This window comes from Lepidochelys kempii, chromosome 7 (genome assembly GCF_965140285.1).
Source record: "Lepidochelys kempii isolate rLepKem1 chromosome 7, rLepKem1.hap1, whole genome shotgun sequence".
NCBI lineage: Eukaryota > Metazoa > Chordata > Testudines > Cheloniidae > Lepidochelys > Lepidochelys kempii.
The window spans coordinates 29,638,429-29,663,859 of record NC_136386.1 but is presented as its reverse complement, the minus strand read 5'-3'; the positions used below and the strand labels follow the sequence as shown (position 1 = coordinate 29,663,859).

The window sequence follows — 25,431 nt, the reverse complement described above, 5'->3', positions numbered from 1 at the left end:
TTGAGATAATACAGACATATTCTCTTGATTTCCCTCACTACACTGAACTGGTGGGAGAGCATTAAGCTAACAGAGACAAAGAATGATTTTTGAGCAGCTACAAGTTGCATGTACAGAGAGCATATCCAATGGTTGGTACCCACAGAGGAGTCTTTTGAAGTCCTTATAGCCTCTAAAAGCTGGGCACATGCCAGATTTGGATCCCCTTGTTGACAATGAATAGTACCTGGCTTGACGAGCATTATCATTTATTTCATTGGAATGACTCAGAGCAAGAGACTACTCGGCATGAGGAAAGACAGCAGAATTTAGCCCAAAGTTAGTAGCATGAAGGATCTCAACCATGGTGATTTATCTGGAGATCAGAATAAAGGATATTTTAATGAAACTGTCAACTTCTATCTCCACTACTCTGCATCCCTCTCACTAGTTAAGAACGGTCGCTCAGAAATGTACATCACAAATGACTTTCAAAGCACCATTGTAAAGAGTACGTTCAGGAAACAATACTGCTGTGTATGCCTCACACTCAAAATTCACTTCTTTTTTCAAAATTCAACACTATTTATAAGCACAGTATTACTGACGCTTCTTGGACACACAATAGATGACTGTATACATATATTAATGCAGCAATTACTCACTCTCTCTTGTGTGTTGTGGGTCTGGAAAGAAGAGACTGAGGGTAGCCAGAGAACTCCAATCCCTAGAATCATAGAATATCAGGGTTGGAAGGGACCTCAGGAGGTCATCTAGTCCAACCCCCTGCTCAAAGCAGGACCAATCCCCAATTAAATCATCCCAGCCAGGGCTTTGTCAAGCCTGACCTTAAAAACTTCTAAGGAAGGAGGTTCTACCACCTCCCTAGGTAACGCATTCCAGTGCTTCACCACCCTCCTAGTGAAAAAGTTTTTCCTAATATCCAACCTAAACCTCCTCCACTGCAACTTGTCCATATTTTAAAACTAAGAAAAATTGAACTCAGGAGAGTCTCGGACCTAATGTCTGCCCAGCTCACGTACATAGGGCAGTTGAAAAATTGAAATAGATGCACCAAACATCTGGTCTACAGTTACTCTCCTCCTCTCATCTCTGCAATGCAGTCTGTCTGAGTGAGAGAGTTTGGCAAGAGTGTGCATGGTGCACACAGTTAATACTTCAGGGCTCATTTTTATCGGTATATTGTCACATTTACATGATCACAGGTTGAGTTACAAGGGGAGCCTTGGTATTTCATCAGGGGAGATTCACTCAAATTCAAGTGTCTCTTCCCACCATCTGCCTAGCTCTGGTAGCCTAATGGCCATCTGCAGTGCTGCAGTTCACTTAAGACAACCAATTGGAACATCCAGTTGGGTTTACTTCCCAGTCTATGTGCAACGTAGCACCAGAAAAATTGAGGCAAGAAATGGCTAACATGACTGAAGAGGTGTGTGCTGTGCAGACTCTTTCAGCACAGTCTCACTTCCACTGCTACATACCCTGGGACAGTGGCAATTACAGGCAGCAGCCAAGACCTGGGAAAGGCAGCATTTGCACCTTAAAAGCAAGGAAAGGAACCGATGGCCTGGGTAGGGAGGTGGAGGACAGCTGTCTAGTGCAGTTAGAGAACAATCTGTTTCAAAGTTTTAGGAAAACACTAAGTTTGTCACACAGTTTTCAAGCACAAAATGTTTATTTTTCTTCTTTTTAATATATACAATCTCTGGGGGATTTTAGTGCCACTGACTTTGTCAGTATACAAGGGGTGGACTATACATCAGGCAATCGCAACAAACTGTGAGATCCAGTGCAAGCTGAAGGAGAAATGATGTGAGAACATATTTTCCATGTTTGCTCAGGAAGCATACAGACATGAATCTAAAGAAATTAATTAATTAAAGATACATGTTACAGAGAACAGAAATCTCTTACTACAGTAAGTATTTTGCCCAGGCAGAAGACTCTGCATCATGGTCTACAAAATTCAATTCTAACTGAATCGATGGAATAATATATTTAAAGGGTACAAACAAAATAATGTAGACAGTTATAATGCTCAAAGTACAACAGAACTATATAATTCACAGCTTGGCAGCACAAGACATCCCCACCCTTTGGCAGGTAATATAAAATGTCATTGCAGTAAAGAAATCTAGAACAGTATGCCTTCAAATCTGACCATGTAATGTTTTGTTACCAGTGCCCATAATGATTTCCCTTAGTGTGTTCTGTTAAAATGAAACTTAGCATCAGTACATCAGTTTTAGTGGTTACCTTGTGCCTTTTGACTGAGAGGTGAAGATGCAGATTCTACGCACAGTAAAATGGACAAAAAGCATCTGTCAAACAGAAGAGAGGTGTCTTTGCTACCTACAATGCAAACTTAATTAAAATTGAAAAAAAAAAAAATTCAAACAAACCGTGTTCAAACCCCCAAAACCAAAGGATTCACTGTTCACATAAGAAAAAAGAAAAATAAGAGCTTCACATTTCATTCCATTTCAGTGCAAGTACTGTTAGCACTTCAGTGACAAAAAATATTGTTCTTAACCAACACTGCTGACAGAATTGAAGGGAGAGTACACGCAAGTACGATACTTACATACTTCTTATAGCAATCTGGAGATGGGTTGTCCTATAATCAAGATTTCAGTTAGATTGTTCATCGATGAAACATGCACGGATTTGTAATTTAACTGAATTAAACAAGCCCGTTGGGGGAAACAAAATGTAATCAATTTGCTGCTGAACTAAAAGAAAGCAGCATTTGCCTGCCTGCTCCCTGTAACAAAAGTAAGTTGTCATCTGCAACAAATATACCAACAACTGCATAACAGAAGGAAATGCACTGCCCAAAGCTATTCCCTATACTTATGTACAACGTTCTTTCATTGTTCTTGTAAATGCTTCTATTTTAAAATGCATATATTTCACTACTCATTGTACAAATGCAAATGGATTTAGATCAGTGTCTCAGTCAAACCAATCTCACCTTGCAAACTTCTGAAAAGCCTTAAAACATTTAAATTCAACCCACTAATTAAAATAAAAGCATTTACAGTAGAAAATGGAACTAATCAAGAGCTTCAATTGTAAACCTTCAGTATTTTCGCAAATAAAAAAAATAAAAATTTAAACTCACAAGCAGATTGTAAATAAAATACACCTTTCAAATATTTTTACATCTCTTTCCAGCTGGGACTGAAAAGCTTAAATTCAAGGCACTGTACTCCTGCAAGGGTTAATACAATTTTGTAACCTTCAATTCAAGTATATTAACTTTAAAGACTGCAAGTGTAGAACACGGGAACACTAGAGAATAAAGTGTCTTTAGCAAGGACATTTAAGCAAATATTGCCATAACAAACCAACTATCTTTCGTGAAAACATTTCACAGTGATTGCTTGATGCACTGTATGGCTGTGTGTGCTATTAGACCTGAACTGGGTGCCAGCAGAAGAACCATACCTCTTCAAACACATATGGCATCTATAGGCTCAAAACACTCAGCATTCCAATTTTGAAATCATCATTATCTATCAAAAGGCAAGAAAGCTATGTTATTTTCATGTTAGGGCCAGGTGGATTGACAGCGGGCTGCTGCAGTGACACTGGAAACATCTGCAAGCCAGTTTTGCCAAGAGCTGCAAACTGTGCAGTACTCTGAGCTCCTACAATCCCAGGTTGTGCTGTTGTGCCTGACCACTGTACTCCATAAACTGGCGTAGGGAAAACTCCTCCATATTGACAAAGAGGCATCACATAAGGTGTTACTGTGCCAGAAAGGGTAGCACCTGGCATAGGCACTGGCATGGCTGGCGAAACTCCAGGAGCTAATGCGGCTGACATAGGATAAGACACTGGAACAATGCACTTTTTCCCCACTCCTGTTCTTACTGAATTAACCTATAGAAAGACAAATAAAAAAGCAAAGCTATTAAGCTGATCTTCTCCTCACTGACCAATGAAGCGTTTTATTTTCTGAACTATAAAAGCTGTGGAGAATTGGTCATTTTCAGCTCAGCGGTGGCAAGTGATTCAGCTCTTACGTTAGTCTCATTCCCTCAAGTAGCAAAGGCTTTGAATGACAGGGTGCATACCACCACACTCCACTGACCCTTTCTAACAGAAACCCCCTCTGTGTGAGACAAAAATGGGAAAGGAATGCAAAGAATAACTTTGCATCAAGTTCCTTGGCCTCTCCACTATTAGACTCTTCCAGAAGCCTCTGAAATAATAAACTTTGCTCTCTCTCAGCCCATGCAAGAATCAAGTGGGTTCTAGTCACCCTCCAACTCTAGGGACAGGGTCAGTTTGGGAAATTAAAAATAAATTTTGATGTGGGAAAAAACGCAGATGCCTGTATACATAATAGCTGTGTCAACTATCTAACCTAAAAGGGGCAGGCAGGCCAGGGTATGCCACTAAACCAGGGGGAGCACTCAACACAGAAAGCCACAAAAGCAATTTTTTGTAAAAGGTGATCTGTAAGATCCCCCAACTCCAGCTGGCACTTATGCCTGCCCGAGAAAAACAAAACCGCAGCCTAATCTCATGTTAAACTTCCTCAGTTTTTTAAAATCCCAGCACAATTTTTCAAAGGAGGGGGGTTTAGCCCTCAGTAGTTCACCCTCATTGCTCACTGAAACAACGGTATTTGGAGTTTGCATGGTGGGGTGACAGAAAGGGCTTTCTTTTCTCGGAATTATAAGGTTAACAATAGAGCAAATACCACAGTAACGATTATGGTGCAAGACAATCTGGTCTCCCTGTGGACTGGGTTAGTTTTTAATTTCATACAACTTCCTGCAGTGTTTGCACCAAATCAGCACCTATTCCTGAAACAGAGATACCAGTGTTTCTTTTAATTTGGAAATCTCAATATGGAACAGGTCAAATGGCAAAGATTGGCTCAAGTGGGGAATTTTTAAGGACAGAAAGCAAGTATGAAAAAGACATAAGGGTGTGTGTGTCGTGGTGGGTTAGTTTTTTATATTTTATTTTAAAAGTATCAGTAATGTCACCAAGTGACTTTTTGCTTTTGGGGTTGCAACATCTAGTTGCAAAACAAAACTCTGATTTGTAACCAGTGCAGAAATAGTTAATGGCTTTTTTTTTTTGCTTAACTTTATCTCAAGTGAAATTTGAGTCTGTGTGTTATCAATATATTAAAATATACATGACACCTGAATGGTAGGTTTTAAAATCAGTGATGCAGCAAAATCCCCCACTAAAAATAATGGCATGAACCAGGGTTCTTTTAACTTTTTTGATTCTTTTATATTGTTAATTGTGTCAAAACTATTGGTTTATTTTATAGCAGTCAGAATATAGCCAATTGAAAAGCAACAACATGAACTGAGGACATACCTAGACAACAGGATGATTTAAATAAAATGTTATTTAAGCCCATATTTTGAGAAAATGGTGTTTTCAAGCAAACTAGACTGATCTAAGTAACAACAGATTTACTTTGCACATGCTTCACTCCAATTTACAATTGATAATACTTCCCCAACAAGCAACAGACTATAACACATTACTGGAAGTCACTAAATGGCACTAATGCAGATGGTTTTGCTACCTCTGTTTACCTGAATGTGTAAGAATCAGAACTTGGAGAAATGCTTATTGTCAGCTGTGTGATACAGCTCTTTTTAGATGCTGAGAAGTATGGTTCTACCTTGGTGTGTGTATGTTTCTTGCTCTCTCTCAACTACATCTACTACTCTTGGGCACAGCTGCTTCTTATAGATTATACCCATAGAGGTGGACATAATATTATCCGGCTCTCAAAAAAATAAACCCCACACATGCAGGCTGTATCTTGTAAAGTTGTGACAGATTCATGTTAATGTTTCGAGGACTTCTCTACTGCTTAGTGCATCCTGCCAGAAAATGATCAAATGAACAGGTTTATTAATTATGGCTGCACTCCAGCCATTGCCTCTTTCTCCATGTATAGGAGGTTGACTGTCAAACTATTTTTCAGCAACCTTTTTGTGATTCTCCAGCTGTACCTCGAAAGACATCATCTTCATCAATAATCCTCAAATGTTTTCAGCAGATCATTAGCACTCTTGCATCTCTCAGCATCTTCTGAGTGTGATGTCACAACCAGCACCCCTGCCAGGGTGTTCAGAACCGTGCCGTGGAGTGGAGCATGTGATTCTAGTTTCAGTGAAGCCATGGACTGTCATCCTCTGTGCTCACTTAGTGCATGAAGTTCAAGGCAAAACCTGGCCAAATCTGAAATCCTTGTCCAAATACTGACCAACAGCTTGAATAGTTCTGTCATGAGGAAAGATAGAGCAGTATTCAAGGTCGGCTGGGTATTTCATTAAATCTGTCTGAGGACAAGGCAGGTATTCCAACTGATGCACACGTGAGGAATCTTGCCAGGCTCAAGACATAGCAAGGCACTGCTGGGGCTTTATCAGGTAAGCCACCCAGTGAACTGTAAACAGACGCCAACCGTTCCAAATAAGAGGTGGAGGACCCCATAATTTATCGTTCCAGTGTCAATTTCAGAGCTGGATTCGCAGCTGAGGTTGAATTATGTCACTATTTTCTCCCTCACCTCCTGAGATGGTCAACTCCATGCTGATAGAATGAGCCATTTTCAAATCACTAGATACTTGCTGGACCAGATGTCCTATTCTGTTGGCTAATGTATTGTCAGCAAAGCTGGCTACATCCATTAGCGCCAGTTACTCATTTGGAAGGAAGTTCTAATGCAGGCTCGTTTTTACCGTATCCTGATGACTCCTGGATACACATTGTTCATCAGTGATCAGTGTGAGATGCTAAAACAGAAGGCACTGTGTAACTATAGGGAGTCTTTTTAATTGCAATAGCATTTCCTGATACCAGCATTTGCAACACACCTTGAAATACTTTTGGTTGGCGTGGATCATATATTTTATACTAAAGTTGTCTTGGGAGGTGTAGGAATATCAGATGCTGGTGTCCTGGTGCAAATGGCACAAACACCAGAACCTTGTGTTTCATTCATTCGGTTAAGAAGTGTGAGAGTGTGTGTGTGAGAATCAGAAGAGTCTTTGCAGAATATTTTGGAGTTGTGTCTCCTAGCTCATTGACAATGTTTCCGAAAAAGCTAGGTTCTCTGGGATGAGAAAGAAGAAGTAGAGCTGTGTCTTTACTTTCTAGCTGATTCTTATACACTATACCATGACAAGTGGCACAGAATCACACGGCTAATCCTATTCTGAATGGACTTTACATAATTCACAGTGTTTCCCTATTGGTTTCATTTTATGTATCTTTCTGCTTTTTGTTCTCGACATTTTGTTTATTAAGCTAGCCTGGGCTTAACCATGCTAGATAAACAAACACATAGTTCTCACAATGAATGGCTCCACCAAATGCATTGAAAAATTGCATCTAAAGTCACATGTGATACAAATAACTTCCCTGGCAAAGAAAGAAGTGAATTATGCTAAACCAAATTAAGGCCACTTCAATTCCGAACGAGAATGTCCACACAGGGGTTTAATGCAGTTTAACTAATTCACTTTGAGTTCACACCTTTAATTGGATCAGATTAATTTTTGAGTGGCCCATGCAGACAAGCCCTGAATGAAGTTTTCAGACATGCTAAAAAGCATTTTATAAATAAAACATTATTGAGAGGGAAGGAGGTGAGCAAGTCATTTTTCTTTCTTCCTCCCTTGATAATCCTTTCCCATCACATACACTGTACTTATCTTACTTTAACCACATTCATAACTATGCAAACAATGCATAATTATATATTAGGAAACAGTCTCAACACAGATGACATGTCTATATGATATATAAAGCTACCTGACATGCAGTAGCTGAAGTGAACATAGGACAAACCTTAAGAAACCACATGGCCAATGCAACCAAGCTATAGAAAATAGAGTGAAAAAACAGATGCAGGCTTCCATCCAAAGTCCACCCATTCTGCTGGAACATGTCATGACCTGGTTCTCTCAAATGGAGAAATGGAAGTTCCTCCTCTCTCCACCTTCCCCACCACTCAACTACAATCCACTCAAAATGCTACAGCTAAACAGATCTTCCTTCCCTGGTGTGTCGACTCTGCCAGCATCTCTCCGCTCTAATCTCTTCAATCCCTTCCTGTCTAGCTACAGCTCAAGGCTATGTACAGCTCCGCTCCTGCCACATCTCAGCCTTTTCTTCCACATACCCCCCACTTTGCGTACTACGCCTTCCAAACTCTTTTGACCTTAATAAACCTCTGGTCTCTCCAGTGGTGTGGGAACTATGGGTGCTACCACACTCCCTGGCTTGAAGTAGTAATACAAACACAAAATACATGGTCTCCATCATCAGTACCCCCTGTCCCAGAACCCCTAGGTCTCTCCCGTGGCTTTTTCACACTCCCCCTTACATCCGGAAGAACAGTCACACTCCTGAGCACCAGATCCTTCCTTAGGATACTACTCTTCTGGCTAGCCTTTTACTGTCATCCTCCTCCTTCTCCACTGCTATCCTCTCCTGTGCCCAGTATACTCCTAAACAGTAATTTACCAAATACGTCAACACACAAAACAACAGTAAAACAACAAAATGGAGACATGTGGCGGTAAGTAGGAAACAGTTGTCTTTTTTTCTGCTCCACCTCTTTTGCCTGTCTTTTCTTACCAGGCTAGGTCTAATGTGCCAGTCACACCTAGTGTGTGATAAATTGGTGTATATATCCTATTTTCTAGAGATTAGGTCTGGTCAGTTCTCACAGTGCAGCACAAGAAGATTTTTACTTCAACCAAACTTGGTGGGGCGAGTATGATCTTGGTCATATCTACAATACTACTAACAGTAATAATCTAGGATCACCACCACCAAACAGAATATGGCTAGTGCTGGTGGCTAAGAAAAAGTAGAACTGGGATGTCACTTCACGCACAGACTTCTCTTTCCTCCCGTCATCGGACAAGAGGTCAAAATACCAAGGGGTATGAAACAATTGAGAACTGGCATCAGATGATCCTGTCAATGCCCACTTACTTGGCATCTAGACAAGCGAGATGTAGGGAAAGCCAGTCTGACAGACGGCGGAAGATAGTGAGTAGTGGATTCTGCTCAAGCACAAAATTTCATCATAGTTCCATTGTTCTTCCAAGCCAACCAATATGGAACACAGCAAAACAAGTGCTGACAATCTCCCTTCCTTGTCCTTGCCCCTACGCCTACTTCAAAGTTCTTGCTTCCTAGACAGTCAACTAGCTAAAATAAAGCTCACACAGATGTATAAAGTTTTGGTAACGGACAGGCTTTAAGACATCACATGCCGGTGACAGAAAAGAGGATGTGCCTTTTATAGAGCAATCACATCACCGACTCAAACATTTTTTTCTGCTCACAGCTTTCCTTTATGGTTATTTCTTTTATAAGCATTTAGAGCTCATGTAGTAGCAGGAAGGAAAGCCCCTAGTTAGTGAATCCCTTGGTTCCCTGTCATCTTCAGGTGATATGTTTATCCAAAGAACATTCAATGCACTTTATACATAAGGCAGTTTTTATATCACTTGCCGCATTCCTGTGTTTTTGTGGTGCCCACAACTACCTACAAGAGTTGGTTATTTCAGTCCTTGTCCAGCATGGATTAGCAGTTGTGAAAATTTTATTAGGTGGTTTGACATCAATACCTACAAATTATCTCCCTTTACATTTCTACATATACTGTTGGATGATCAGTTTTCATGCATATTTCCTGTCTGAAAGGGAGTAAGTCACATGAAAGCTCAGATGAAGACATTCGACCGGTGTTTGAGTGTTCCATAACACTACTGAAAATTGGAAGGTATTTTTTAAAAAAAGGTAAAGGGTAGTGACTATATTTCATACTCAGACTGCTAGGCAACATGGTGTGGTTCACTGTAGGAATTCTCATTTCAATAGGAACAAAACAGAAAGCTGTTCCTTTTTCCCCTTGGAAGGGAAAGTTAAAGTCCTCCTTTGCGAGCCCAGTCTCATGTATTGCCTACTATGCTTCCAACTATGGACAGGGGGAAATTAAGAATGAGAAAAACACGATACGTCTGTATGAAATTGGTCAAGCACATCCACCAACATTTCAAAGAGCTGTTAGTTGCCTTCCCCTTAAAAAAGCAGCTCTCATTTTAAAAAGTTACCTGTAATATCTTGTACTCACACAGCAAACAATTTGCCTATGGCAATAAAAGGACCTTAAGGGAAACAGAAATGTTCTTTCAGAAAAAATACACAAAGTTTGCTGACCATGTTATAGGCTGAGGGAGAAGCAGATCGTATGTTCATACTGAGCTCTAGGTTCATGTGTGCAACTCCTATTAATATTAATGGAGGTTCTGAGTAGAAAACAGGCACAATGAAGATGTACAGATTTGGATGGAAGGGACTTTCCAGCTCATCTAGTCTATCCTCTGCCAATGCAAGTTTGTCCCAATGTTACGTCACGATTGCTTTGCCCAGTTAAAAAAACAAACAAACAAAACAAAAAACCAAAAACCTAGACTGCCTCTGGTGGTAGATGCTGCCACAGATGTTTTTAGAACCTAAAAACGGCCCTACTGGGTCAGACCAATAGCCCATCTAGCCCAGTATCCTGTCTCTGACTGTGGCAAGTGCCAGATGCTTCAGAGGGAATGAACAGGCAATTATCAAGAGATCCACCCTGTTGTCCAGTCCCAGCATCAGGTGGTCAGAGGGTTAGGGACACCCCTGTAATGGGGTTGCACCTCTGACCATCTTGGCTAATGGCCAGTGATGGACCTGTCCTCAATAAACGTATCTAATTCTTTTTTCAACCCAGTTATATTTTTGGCCTTCACAACATCCCCTTCAACGAGTTCCATAGGTTGACTGTGCATTGTGTGAAGTACTTCCTTTTGCTTGTTTTAAACCTGCTGCCTATCAAGTTCATTGTGTGACCCCTGGATCTTGTGCTATGTGAAGGAGAAAACACCACTTCCTTATTAATTTTGTCCACACTATTCATGATTTTATAGACCTCTATCCTATCCTCCCCTTAGTCATCTCTTTTCCAAGCAGAACAGTCCCAGTTTTTTTAATCTCTCCTCATATGGAAGTTGTTTCATATCCTTAATCATTTTTGTTTAGCTCAGGTGTCCTTCTGTTTACTTTTTCGGTTTCTAATATATCTTTTTTGAGATGAGATGGCCAGAACTGCACGCAGTATTCAAGGTGTGGGCGTACCATGGTTTTATATTGTAGCATTATGATATTTTCTCTTATCTGTTTCCTATTGTTTCCTAACATTCTGTTAGTGTTTTGGACTGCCGCTGCACATTAAACAGATGTTTTCAGAGAACTATCCACAATGACTCCAAGATCTCTTTCTTGAGTGGTAACAGCTAATTTAGACCTCATCATTTTTATGTATAGTTGGGATCGATGTTTTCCAATGTGCATTACTTTGCATTTATCAACACTGAATTTCATCTGCCATTTTGTTGCCCAATCACCCAGTTTTGTGAGATCCTTTTGTAGCTCTTCAGTCTGATATCTTGAGTAATTTTGTATCATCTGCAAACTTTGCCACCTCACTGTTCATTTACATCTTTTTCAAGATCATTTATGAATATGTTGAACAGTGCTGGTCCCAGTACAGATCCTTGGGGGGGCCGCTATATACCTCTCTTCAATGTGAAAACTGACCATTTACTCCTCCTCTTTGTTTCCTACTTTTAAACAGTTATGGATCTATTAGAGGACCTTCCCCCTTATTCTAGGACTGCTTAGTTTACTAAATAGTCTTTGTTGAGGAGCCTTGTCAAAGGCTTTCTGAAAGTCCAGGTACACTATATCCACTGTATCACCGTTGTCCATGTGTTCGTTGACCCCCTAAGAGAATTTTAATAGATTGTTAAGACAAGATTTCCCTTTACAAATGCTGTTTTGACTCTTCCGACTAATCGTATTCATCTGTGTCTCTTATAATTCTGTTCTTCATTATAGTTTCAACCAATTTGTCTGGTAATGAAGTTATGTTTACTGGCCTGTAATTGCCAGAATCCCCTCAGGAACCTTTTTTAAAAAATTGGTGTCACATGAGCTATCCTCCAGTCATCTGGTACTGAGGCTGATTTAAGTGATAGGTTACATACCACAGCTAGTAGTTCTGCAATTTCATATTTGAGTTCTTTAGAACTCTTGGGTGAATACCAGCTGGTCCTGGTGACTTATTACTGTTTATCAATTTATTCCCAAACCTCCTCTACAGACACTTCAATCTGGGACCATTCCTCAGATCTGTCACCTAAAAAGAATAGCTCAGGTGTGGGAGTCTCACTGATGTCCTCTGCATTGAAGACTGATGCACAGAATTCATCTATCTTCTCCGCAATGGCCAGGTCTTCCTTGAGTGCTCCTTTAGTACCTCGATTGTCCAGTGGCCCCACTGATTTTTGGAAGGGTTTCTGCTTCTGATGTACTTAATTTTTTTATGGTTAGTTTTGGAGTCTTTTGCTAGTTGCTCGTCAAATTCTTTTTTGGCCTGCCTAACTGCACTTTTATACTTGACTTGCCAGAGTTTATGCTCCTTTCTATTTTCCTTTGTAGGATTTGACTTCCAATTTTTAAAAGATGTATTTTTGCTTCCAACAGCCTCTTTTACTCTGTTTAGCCATGCTGGCTTTTTTTTTTGGAGGGGGGGTCCTCTTTTTTTTTTCTGTAAGAGATTTGATACAGAGTTATATATTTTAAAGCGAGAAGGGGCCATTGGATCATCTAGTCAATCTCCTGTATACCACAGGCTAGGGAATTTCACCCATTTATCCATGCATTGAGCCAAATGACTTGTGTTTGACTAAAGCAAGAAAGGCATTCAGTCTTGAATGGAGGACATCAAGAGATGGGGAATCCACATCCTTTCCCCTGGGAGTTTGTTCCAATGGTTAATAACCCTCTCTCTTCAAAACATGAGCCTCCTTCTAATAAGAATTTATCTGGATTGAACTCCCCGCCCGCAGTTCTTGTTATACTTCTCTGCTAGGTTAAAGATCCATTTAGCACTTTATATTTTCTCCCTGTGAAGGTACTTAGCCACTGTAATCAAGTCAACTCTCAATCTTCTTTTTGGCAAGCTAAACAGATTGAGTTTTTAAATCTTTCCTATAAGACATTTTCTCCACCAGCCCTCAATTTTTTGGCTCTTTTCTGCATTCTCTCCAATTTCCCAGCATCTTTTTAAAAATACTGACAGCAGGACTGGACACACTATTCCAGTACTGGACTCCCCAGTGCCATACACAGAAGTGTAATCAGCTTCCTGCTCCCACTTACTACTGTGACATCAGTGGACTCCAATGTAAATCAGAACGATCAAAAGATGCTCTAGTTAATGACAGTGTCCCAGGGCTGCCTGTGGCCTGCTCTGCAGGTGCAACATCCAAAAATCCCTGTTGTGCTGTGGGGAGTTGCCACCTGCCCTGGTCCTGCCTCCAGCGTGGGCCTGGCCAGGCTGAGCACATAGGGCTGCTCGCACTGGGGAAATCTCCCTGGTCAACAGCAGTGGGGCTTTTACAGCTCCTGTAGATCAGTACAGCGGCATACGGGGCCCCGGGTGTTTGGATTTTAACCTTTCCTTGTAAGTCATTTCTTCGAAAAACTCCACCATCTCTGTTTCTTCCTTGGACAATAACCTTACTTTAGGATGAAATATATCCCCAAACACTCTGCAGACTATATGTGGAATATTTCCCTCCATCTCTCCCCCACCAATATTCTGCCACACCCCAGATGGAATATGGGAGCTCTTAAGCAGTGCACACATCACCGAACAGCTTAGGATAGGCAATAAAGACAACTGCTCAATGGCCATTTTAAAGCGAGTTAGGCAAAACACACTATCATTACCCAAACTGGAGCTTGAGCAGGACACCTGGACTGACAGCTCTAACTTGTGCCGAAGTCTCAGCAAAGGCAGCTTTCCAACTGCAAAACCCCTGTCGTGGAGTAGAACGGGCAGAATGACAACTACTGGATCCCCCAAATCACTTCCTGAAGCACCTCTGGGGGGATCTCCCATCCAAGAACTGACCAAGCAAAAGTACGGGTCGCTTGCAATAACTGACAGGATCTACAGACAGACATGGGTATTGTTGTGAAACAATGTGCTCATTTATTATGTATCTGGGCAGCAAAACTGCATCAGCATTTTGTAGAGAGGGGGTAGGACCCTCCCCCCTTCTTGTTAAGCTCTGGCCACTCAACAGAAAAATTATGTTTTAAACAGTTTCACTGTGCTGTACGTTTGTTTTCCCCATCAAATCTGCCGTCATGTTGCAGTGACACACATTTTCACTTTGTGCCAGGAAGGGAAGTCAGCAAACTCCTAAGCATGTGTTTGGACAGCACCTAGCTCAATGGGGGTGAATCCCCCACCACGACTGCAATGCACAGGTTTTTAAAAATAGGGTTTTTCTAGGGTTTATTTATTGTTTGTTTGCTTGGAGTTTTGTTTCTGTTAAAAAAAGTAACGTTTCTCCATGAACATTTAGTTCTTTCGATTGGAAAAGATCACTGTACAATTGCCACAGTGTTTTTTTCCTCCCTCATCTTTATTGCTATTTTATTTCTTCTAGACTCAATTTTCAGCCTCCTGAAAAATGAAACCAGGCAAAAAACAACTGGGCAGGGAGTCATTAAGTCCAGACGAAGACACTGTAGGCCAGGAAGAATTGTGGGGCGTATGTGAGCTGTAACTGGGATTCATTGTTTGTCTCTCTCCTTCATTTTTGTGCCTGCAGGGATGTAGCATAAGCTCTTATTCTCAACACCATCAGCTGAGCCATGAAGTCAAGCGTGTGCGCGTGCACAGAGATGCACACACACCCCTCAGGCTATTCAGCTGTGCCACTGAACAGAGGATTAGCGGGTAGGAGATGCTAGTGCTTCCACGCCTCACTGTATTCGGGGTCATCTGAGTGACGATTTAAAAGTGTCTGTAGTATGGCACTGCTCAGCCACCAAGGGCAAGCTAACTACCCACTCGACACCCATCTCCTCCTCAAGACAGAGTATTCACAAAGCGTCTGACAGAATGAGAGCTCGCAACATACCACCACCAAGCCACTAGTCCAGCAACCATTCTATATGAGGAAGATTAACATTAAAAAAGGAGAGGGATTTTAGCAAAAGTAAAACCTTGTTTAAGTCAAGCAATCTATGGATCACCAGCCAGTGTGTTGCTGTTTATCAACTATTAATTAGCAGTTCTTAATTTTAAAAATATATATTGGCCCATAGGTTACCAAAATTAACTCCAGAAGACCAAAAAACATAAGCTATTTTAGTACTTAGTGAAGTGAAATGGACATTGCAGTATATTTTAAATTTATGTCCTCCTCCTCATATGAGTTCTGCAATGGCTGTCAGATACATGGCAAAATGTATGTTCTTCAAGGAGCGCCACTTACTCCACACGTCTCATTCTGTGCCTGCATGGGATTAGCCTTTGGCTCCATGTCTTGCCTTTTTTGGTTCTGCTTTAGTTGGTTTAAAGAAGGTTTTGACTGTGCTGCGCCAACAGTTTTGCTTGTCCACTGATCCACCAGTTTGTGAAGATCATCTGTGAATGTTCCTTTCTTGTTGTTACTGTTGTTCGCTTGCACCTGGACCTGCAGAGCTGGTGGTGGTAGAGGCTCAGGACACATTACAAGACTGTTTGTAGACGATCCTAGAAAGTCACACACAAAGAAAAGGTCAGCCACGTCATCGTTAGCGCACCACTTTGCTGCTTGATTGACGTTGCTCCCGCACTATGGCTCAAAAGTTAGTTTTTTTGTCCTTTAATGTCCTCATCCCTTTCTAAAGAACATCTTTGCTTCAAAAAATGGTCCCTGTACTCACATTGATAGTTATGTTATTGTGCATCATCTATGCCACAGCAGTACCTTCCCCCAGATGAAGTTATTTAGTAGTGTTGATGTAACACCACTTATAAAAGCATCTCCACAGATCATTACCATTGGAATACAATTTGATGTAGCTACTATTAGCTTTTGTGAATCAGGATTTTACTAGATCAAAATGAAATGCATAGATGATATGCACTTTTGTTAATATTTATGCAAGTTCATCCAAGAAAAATAAGCTTAGAAAGTATAATGTAGGTTTCCAGGGTTAAGAGAGGACACTGTTGAGTTGGTGATGCCTCAAAGGCTACAGAAGCATTCACTCTCTCTTTCTCTCTCACACACAGTTATGGAAATATCTGTCCCATGTCTGTGCTGGAGCTCCACTTCCTGGCAATTTAGTACTATGCCAAAATTAGCACTGAACGTGAAGTGACGAAAGGTGCGGATTTCAATTTCCAGGGAAAACATTAAGTGAAACAGTTTTAACAAATGCACTTGGATATATTCAAAATATAATTTTAAGCAAAGACCATCTCTTCAAGCAAAAAGTTCAGCGAATTGGAGTGAAAGGATTTATTTATAAACATCAACACAGAGTCGTCTTTTTCTGCTAACATGAATTTTCCAGCCCATAAAGTGCATTGGGATTAACCTACTAATGTTCCTCTAGTCACATAAAATACCCGCACCCTCCTTTAAAGGATCATGCATTCACCCTCTGGTGCGGCTTCTATGTGACTCCTGCTCTCATTCTTTTGGGAAAGGGACCAGTGAGAAGCTATGTATTTTGAGGATAAAGCTCTTCAAATAGCGTTCCATATTTCATGCATCTCAACAGGAATGAGGTAGCATCAAGCTATAGGTTCAGCCAGCAGCAAAATGGCAGTTTTATAAAAACTGTACATAGAAGATTAGACACAAGCACTTTACTCCGTTCTCTCTCACATATCTCACACAGAAAATACCCCACAATTATCTTGCAGCATGCACGTGTCCCAAAGCGTCACGAGACATGCACTGTGACTCAAGAGATACCGGCTCACAATTCATATGCAGCCTAATTTAATGTCAGCAAAGGTACAACAGCTGCTTTTAAGTAAACAAACTATATTTTAGTCAAAAATAAATAAAACATCCCATGCTATGAAAGAAATACTGAGAAACAAAAATGGGATAGTTACGACTACTGTGATCTTTGCCTAGACATAGTCGTTTCAGGGTGGACCCTATAAGGTAGAACAATACAAAGACACACAGAGTTAGGCAAGGCTAAACACAAGTCTGATGGACAAGCTTCTGTACTTTAGGCAATCAAAAAGTAGTCATTATGCAAGGAGGAGCAGACAGAAAGTCAGCAGTTCAGGTGAGTAAAGGAAATCTAAATAACTGGGCAGCCCAAACCTACATTAATGTGCAACCATACAAAAGCTTTAAAGGACATAACTGTGTGCCAAGAACAAGATTCAATAAACTTGAAGATTTTTTAAAAAAATCACCTTGGCTTCCAAATAGGGCTTTTTTTGATTCCTACTCTATTTATGCAGGGAATGATGTTAATTCAGTTCATGACAGGATGCCAAAAATGATTTCAGTAGCAAGTAAAGCTAGTCTGGCTGCAAAGACTAACTGTAAAACAACCCCAAAAGTCTTGTTTTACTAGTCCAAAAAGATACATTGTTCTGCAGGTCTGAGGCCAGTTTTTTAACTGCTTCTGTAATAGGATTTGCGTCTAAATGCAAAATTCCAAATTAAAAAAAGCCACAAACTAGTTTCCCTTTCATGTCTTTTCAAGGTGCACAAACAGTCCAGCACAATAGCAGAGGTCTCATTTTTAACCATACTATGTATTTTTCAGTATTGCCTTATTGTTACATTCTCCATCATTATTTTTACAAGTTCAGCAGAATATATGCTCTTACGATGCCAGGCGTCCAGACCACTGTCTGAGTGTAAGGTCTTGCCAGGCAGGACCATCATTCCCTATAGGAGCATCAAATTTTCTGAAAGATATTTTGGACTTCGGTGAGAAGAAAGCCTAATGATGGTATCCCAGGGGGTGCATATCTGGGCAGGGGCAGGTAATAATCTGCTGTCTAGGCGCACTTCAACATATGAGCAAATCAGAGGGCACAGCAGAACCCAAGACAGTGTGGGTTCCCCTGCCTAGCAGCATGGCACCAACACACTATAGTACTATGGAAGAGAGCCAGGGTTAAGCTCAGGGGTCTTGGTTCCAAGTTTAATGGGGACTCTGAATGAGTCTCAGAAGCAGAGAGAAGGGAGACAATTCAGAACTAGAACGAGAGGAAAAAGAAAGAGACAAACTCTTTTGGCATGGGTGGCACAAGAGAAAAAGGGATCTGAAAGAGATTATTTTTATTTTCTACACACAGCTGAGTGATGCTGTTCACCCTGTAAACAAAGAGAAGGACATTTCTGAGGTAGTGTCATGCTTGATTTGTAAGTAAGGAAATCCCAGTATTTTAGTACTCAGCTCTTTACACTTAAAAGGCAGATACAAGCACACACAATAATAACTGAAACAGAGTTTGGGTTGCATTTAATGGATTTTTGTTCTTTTGCTCTTCAATACCTCCGACATACCTTACCCTGCCTTTCTCCACCCTACAGTCACAGCCCTTATTACAAATGTCTCAGTGGGACTAAAATTAGGTGGTCATTTTGCTAACTCTCTTGCAATACTGTAGAATGCAAATAAGAGCATTTGGCTCCATCAGCTAACACACACAGTGAAAAGACCTTTTGTGTTAGTGCCTGGAAAATATAAAAGCAGGCAGCAGATTACTGCACACGCTCAGATCACTATGTTTAAAAACACCCTGCAAAACAAATACACAAACATATGCACCGTGTCAACTAGGGCCCCAAAGCTGTAAGCACTTCAGTATATAAGTGGCTAGGCAGGTGAGTAGGCTTACTGAGTTCAATGGTACCATTAGTGTGTAAAGTTACTCAGCCACGTAAGGGTCTATAAGAAAGGAGCCTATTAAACAAAAACATTAGGAAAGTGAATCACCAAAAATAGGGCTTACTTTTTCAAACAATACCTCTGCAGAACATTGCTTGGAAGACAGGAAACATTACCTTGACTGAGATAACCCCTGAAGCAGAGCAGTGAAAGAGTCTGAAATGTTTATTTTTAAAATGCCTTCAGGTAATAGCTACAGCTGTTGAACTTAAATTCAGGCACTTCATTTATAAAGGTAAACCCAATTTGCATTTATTTTGTTAATCACTTCTGAAACAAAGGAGTGTAGGAGATGGAAAGCGAGGAACAGGATGCAAGTAATTAAGATATGAAGTCTGACCTGCCTCAGGGTGGTAACAGTAAAGTGGAAGGGAGTCCCTCAGATTTTAGAGATCATCACTAAGAAATTAGGCAGCTACCATATTTTCCACAAAGACCCACAAAGTCTACTGTCCTACTCGTTCATCAACAGTTACCAAGAAGCTTGTAAACTTTAAAAAAAAAAATTAAACTTCTCAAATTTTTATAAACTGTTGGACCATTTTCCACCAGATGCTCAAGTATTTAATTCATTGCTATATAGACACTTGAGAAAAAACGTTTTGGGAGGAATTCATTGAAGTGCCAAATTTAAGAGCACACACTCCAATGGCACTTTTGAAAACCCTTCCCAAAGTCCATGCAAGATCTTTCACTGAATGTCTGATTCTCGTGGTACATAAATAGGCTTGGCAGAATTGGATTTTTTAAAAAATAATTTGACAGATAATGTCAATGGTTATTTTGAAGCATTTTTTATATTTTCATCAATTTAAATTTTCGCAGCAGTGGGAAGTATGGTCTGACTATTTAATGAAAGTAGATGTTGAGATTCAAAAAGTTAAAGCTTTATAACCATTAAAACGGAATGTGTCAACATCGTATGTCAAAATAAACAAAACCGATAGCCTTAAACCAAACTCTAATCAGTTTAAAAGCAGCATTTTTCTTACTTTGCCTATCTGTAAATTTTGATCAACATTGATGGAAATATTTTCTCATCGGTTTGCATATGTACGGTGAAAATCGACATGAACTGACATTTACCGATAAAAATCGAATCCTTCCAAGACTATATATAACCAGCAGAGGGAGCAGAGGTTAACAATAATTCTGGAATTGCTCCAACACTGATTATGCCAAAAACATCCCATTCTACTAGAAATGCAAAGAAAGATCCCACACCGAACAAAGTTAACAGATCAAAAAGCTGTCTGGGAAGGACACTGTGGAAGTGTTCAGGCTTTGGGGTCATGTAAACAATGGAGGAGGGGAAAAGGGAGGGGGAAATAATTAGCCACAATTTTCAAAAGCCGCCCTTGATTTTGGGTGCCCCAGTTGAGACACGTGGTGCCCGATTTTCAGAACTGTTGAGCTCCCAGAACTGCTTCTGGCCTCGACTGAAGTTATGGATTCTTGGCATTTCTGAAAATCTGACCCAAGTTTCTGCTGAAATTAGAGATCCAAAAACGAAGGTACCGAAAATAAAGTGGCCATTTGGCCGTATTGGTCAATTGTCTTGAAATATCATGGTCTATCGTTAAATAGGAAAGACAGGGAGTTACATTCTAATCGGCCTTGATCTAGCAATTTACATTATGGAAGCAGACTGCTATGCCTGCACAGAACCCCACTAACTCCAATAGGGCTCTGTGAAAGTACAGATCTCCATCCAGATGTAAATTGCAGGATTGGGGGCTGAATTTGTAGATCTGAAGTATAAGAAGTAGGAACAACTCTAAGTGCTGGTCTACACTATGTGGGGAGATTGATCTAAGTTATACAACTTCAGCTACGTCGACGTACTTAGATCTACTTACCGCGGTGTCTTCACTGTGGTGTGTAGCGTCTCCCATCTATTCTCCTTGCACTTCTCACTGAGGTGGAGTACCAGAGTCGATGCTAGAGTGATCGGTGGTCGATTTATTGCGTCTATACTGGACACCATAAATCGACCCCAGCTGGATCGATCGCTGCCCGTCGATCCGGCCGGTACTGTTGACAAGCTCTTAGCATAGACACAGCAGTGACGAATGCTCAGCTAATTGAATCCACAGAACAAGCCTCTGCACAAGGGCTTGTTTGTAGAAGAAAGTTGCACAGACGTAATCTAAGGTGTCACTTTAAAATAATTTAATCAAACCTTTTTCAAACCGCTGTCTGGAACCTTATTTCAGTATAAGAGTGGCTTTTTCTGCACTCAGCTTAAATTGACTGGGAAGAGGTATAAGCTAAATTGAAATAAATCACTCAAATGGAAATCAGACTGCTCACACAGGGGTTTCCACCAGCTAGCAGTGAGTAAAAAAACCAAAATTTTAAGTGCAACTGGTGCAACATTCCTTTGTAGATGAGGCCTAAGTTCCTGCAACTTTGAGGAAAGTTTTTTTGTCACTTTTGTGGGTTGAAGGTTCATAAAAACATGGTGAAGTATCATCCGAACAAGATGCTTCATAATTTAGGATATGTTGTATCTGATGCTACTTGATATTTTAATGTGGCTATACATTAATTGCAGATGGGAAACATTTATGTTCACTTCATTGTTCTTCTGGTTTCAAACTCAAGAATTCCAAGGGAGACTTAACATATATTTGTACAGACTCCCAACCTGCCTAATGTTTATATCATAAATACACTCAGAGGGTGTGATCCTGCAAGGTGCTTAGAGCTCCAGACTCTTAATTAAGTCAATGGGAGGGTGGGTGTGGGTGTCCAATATTGTGCAACAAGCACTCAGAGCCTTGCAGAACAGGACTCTCAATTAGCTGTCTGCCTGGTGAAGTAAGATGGAAATTCCTTTTGACCTTCTGTGGTTACTTTGTCTACTGGGATGGGCCACAGTTATTTTAAAGAGTCCTGATTATGACAAATTTTAAATAGTGCTATAAAAATATAAATTCTTAACATGTGACTTTTCTTTTTAGTATTAACAATTTGCTGCCTCACAACGAAGGTATGCTATATACTGGCAGTGATACATAAATGCTTTAATAAACCACAAAGCATGAACTCAGTTAACATTAGCCATTTTATGAAGTACAGTTGCTAAGTATATTCCTTTCTAATCCTTAACACAACTTCTTTCTCCAGCTGAAATAATGTTTTCTTATACGCAGACCATCCATGTTACTAAACTAGTTAGCAATTATGAGTGAAGAGTGGGAATCTTGTAAGTGTTTTACACCTAAGCACTAACAGGCAAGGGTCAATGTACCAATTTCTAACCTGGAGGGAAAATGTTTAAGAGTTAAATATGCCAGAGTACTTACAGTATTTTCCTGACATACATGTCCATTCTTGTCAGTAAACGCTAAAACCAAAAGGTATTCTAGGAAATTGATTAAAGGGGTTATATATTTACACTAAAGATTGCTTCTGAATATCAATGGAATCCTGGCTTGAGGTTACTTTTGTTTAAAAAAAGATGGAGTCTGAACTGTAAGATTTACACCCAAAAGCTGCAGCAAAATTGTTTCCACTCCAAGGGACAGATTCTGATCTCACTACACTTCCACAAGCATACAACAGAGATGCATACAATAGCACATTTTGAATTTGGTCCAAACTTTTGAAATTTGTCTACTGGACCAACTCAAACTGAAAGACTTGAAAGTGTATTTTAGACCAAGAGGTGGCGGTTTCCTTGAGAGTCCCAGTCTTTCAACTCCCTGTCGGGACCTTCAGAAACCTGGGTCCCTACAAATGCTACATTGTCATGGGAATAAGGACTAGATGCAGCTCCATCTAGATGGAGCCACTAGAGAAACATCCTTTCCTCTCCTTGAATTGAGTGCACAGCAATCTCTTAAATTAAAAAATTTAAAAATAAAGGTCTATTTTCTGAATTGGAATGGTTCTGGATGGATGTATTTGTGCTAAGTGTTTGGAACTCTGCGCTGACCGAGTACCATTTGGAGATGGGGTAGTACGGCTCATCTCAATACACTTCATTCAAACGAGACACAGAAGAGACCATGTGGACTGAGAAAGAGAAGGTTCATCCACCCAAGAAATTCATTATTTAGGCATTGGGAAAACTTAAAATAATTAAGTACTGACATGTTTTCTCTATCAACTTGAACCATTGGCTGCCATATGCCCCAAAAAATTAAAAACAAGATTGTTTTTTCTTTGGTTGAGGTAGAAATTCTCCCCACTATTTTTGCAGCATATTGAATAGTAAATCTGTGATAGAGGAATTAAACCATTTCTGGGAATTATTTGTGCAGCTAAGGCTACAGCCATGTCCATTACACTTCTGATGGATGGAAAAAAATCAGTATACAGAGAATTCCTCAGGTTCTTAGGATAAAAGTCCCTCTATTCAGAGCATTTTGGATCATCAATGATCTTTAAAACCTTGCATACCATAGGCTGAGGGGTAAACATCACTTTTCACCAGCTTGGATGAGTGGAGTTCCGGGGATCCCAAAATAAATGAAAAAAAAAATCTATTTGAAAAATATTGTTTACTTAGAAAATTGGAAAAATTTATTTGAGCGGTCTTGTGTCTTTGATCTGCATCACCTGAATAATGATGAGCAATGTAGAACTACAATGGGGAAAGTTCGATATCAATGCAAACGAACATTGAGTTGACTGAATATTTCTTCAAGAACGTTAGCCTTGTTAACATTATATGTAAGTGGCCCATAGTACCTGATCAGTACAATATATCTTTATTGTACAAGCAAAATCTGTTTGTCCAAAAAGCAGCATATTTGTTTGGTGAAAAAAGATTGTATTTCAAAATGAAAAAGTTCTATTAAGTTTTGCTGAACTGCCAATTACTTTAGAGACAATGCAAATAAAATAGGTGTTTCATTTGAGCTGGTGCACAGTTATTTGAAATAAAAGAAGTACTGGATCCTGACAATCCATTTCAAAGTATCATAAGAAAGTCTGATAAAGCTTTTTACTTATTGGTGCTGTGATGAACTGCTAAATGACTTCATCTCTGAGGTCACATAAGGTCAGAAGAAAATAAACTGAGTAAAGTGCTCCAGCCAGATTAGTTTATACGAAAAGGTAAACGGAACTCTTATTTGGCGTAACCAGATCTTTCTATTACTAACAATTATACTAACAAGAGCTCACATAAACTAATTAACAGCTCTTAATGTGGAAAAACACACCACCTGAAAAACACACTTTGAAAGAACTAGCTGGAGCACTGTCATCTCAGCATTTCCACATGCAAGGAGCAGGGGAAAAAAGAAAAGAAAAAGAGAGTGGATATAAACAGTACTGTATATTGTTTTAATACAGCCCTTGTATGGAAGTTATACCCTTCAGTGACCTTCTAGTATTGTATCAGCTTGCTACATGCATGTCTTCGTAGTCCAAACATGTGTGAAAGAGACCATTCGTCTACAGAAGGTAGGATTTCTTTTTGTTGTCGCTGGAACTGGGACAGCAGACATGTATATTTGCCACATTGCAAATAAAAATATTACTTCAACATAAATCACATAAAGGACAAAAGCTTTGATACGTCCAGGGTAAAATTTACCATAGGGCTATATAATAAATGATGAGATCTTCCACACATGCTTTTGGTACCCAGGCATGAGCCAAAAGCAGTGCACAAAAGCCTTCATATGAAAAATGAAAATAAAACTAAGGAGTGTCAATGATGATAACTTAAAAGAAAGAAAGAAAAAATGGTGTAGAAGGAAAGGCATCCTGCCAAACATATTAGAGATATAAAGAATGAGCTTGGAAAAAGGGGGACAAAAGAAAGATGGGTTGTGATAAAATACAAAAGAACAAATACAAACAGATGGACAAAGACACAGGTCCACTGAGGAATCTGGTACGAGGTTTGCTACTAGATTTATAGGTCACTCTCTCAGACGTTTGGTGGAAAACCGTCCAGCCTGCAAATGAATATAAAGGGAAGAAAACAAAGACACTTATAAAGTACAAATAACTGTGATCAGATGTCCTATACCATCAGTCAAATCAGCTTTGTTAATCATCCACATCTCCATTTTAGCCTTGCCAAGGAGGAGTAAATTAATTGACCATATGCAAAAGGATGCAACAACAGCAGAAGAGAATAGATATTCTGTAGATTAGTTTGGCAGGATGTGCAATGTTGAGCAAGGTATTTTAATCGTCATAACAACTTTCAATACATTTGGCAACAAGTTCAAAGTCTAGCACTGCTAACTCAGTGGGAACTCAGGACTGCATAATAATGCAGCCTTGACTGACACCTCTATACTGTAGACATGATACCAAAATCATGCAAGAATTAACCCCTCTGATGCTGGTAGATTAGCTTCCCCCACATCATCATATTTTTGTTGACCCAGTAGTTCATAATGGGGAGCTTAGGGCCCGCCAATATCAAGGGGTTAAGAGAAAATAGTATGAATCAAGGGAAACAAAGTTAGCCTTCTGTCTATTGTCATTTTTTTCCAGATCTCAGTAAGTCAGATTCCACAAAAGATTAAATCTGAGTAAGTCACTGTTTGTAAAGGAAAAGGCATTCTGTTCCCTAAGGACAAGGGATTCTTCTGCAGTGTTGATTTATTTTAT

General features: G+C 39.9%; 1 protein-coding gene across 20 annotated transcripts in view; it reads right to left on the bottom strand.

Annotated features, from left to right (window-relative positions):
• The window catches only part of WNK2 (WNK lysine deficient protein kinase 2), a 172,678-nt gene that overhangs the window by 7,165 nt on the left and 140,082 nt on the right, over positions 1-25,431 (bottom strand). For 7 of the 20 annotated variants that reach the window (XM_073351578.2, XM_073351581.2, XM_073351580.2 and 4 more), the window contains 4 exons: positions 24,666-24,764; positions 17,036-17,080; positions 15,414-15,673; positions 1,657-3,888 (listed from right to left, as the gene is read on the bottom strand). The exons of 1 other annotated variant lie outside the window; for it this stretch is intronic. In XM_073351578.2, the coding sequence (XP_073207679.1) occupies positions 3,538-3,888; positions 15,414-15,673; positions 17,036-17,080; positions 24,666-24,764 (755 nt within the window). In that variant the 3' untranslated portion in view covers positions 1,657-3,537. Of the gene's footprint in view, positions 1-644; positions 707-1,656; positions 3,889-15,413; positions 15,674-17,035; positions 17,081-24,665; positions 24,765-25,431 lie in introns of those variants that run through there. 12 more of the 20 variants (XR_012159824.2, XM_073351585.2, XM_073351586.2 and 9 more) reach the window with 8 other exon arrangements.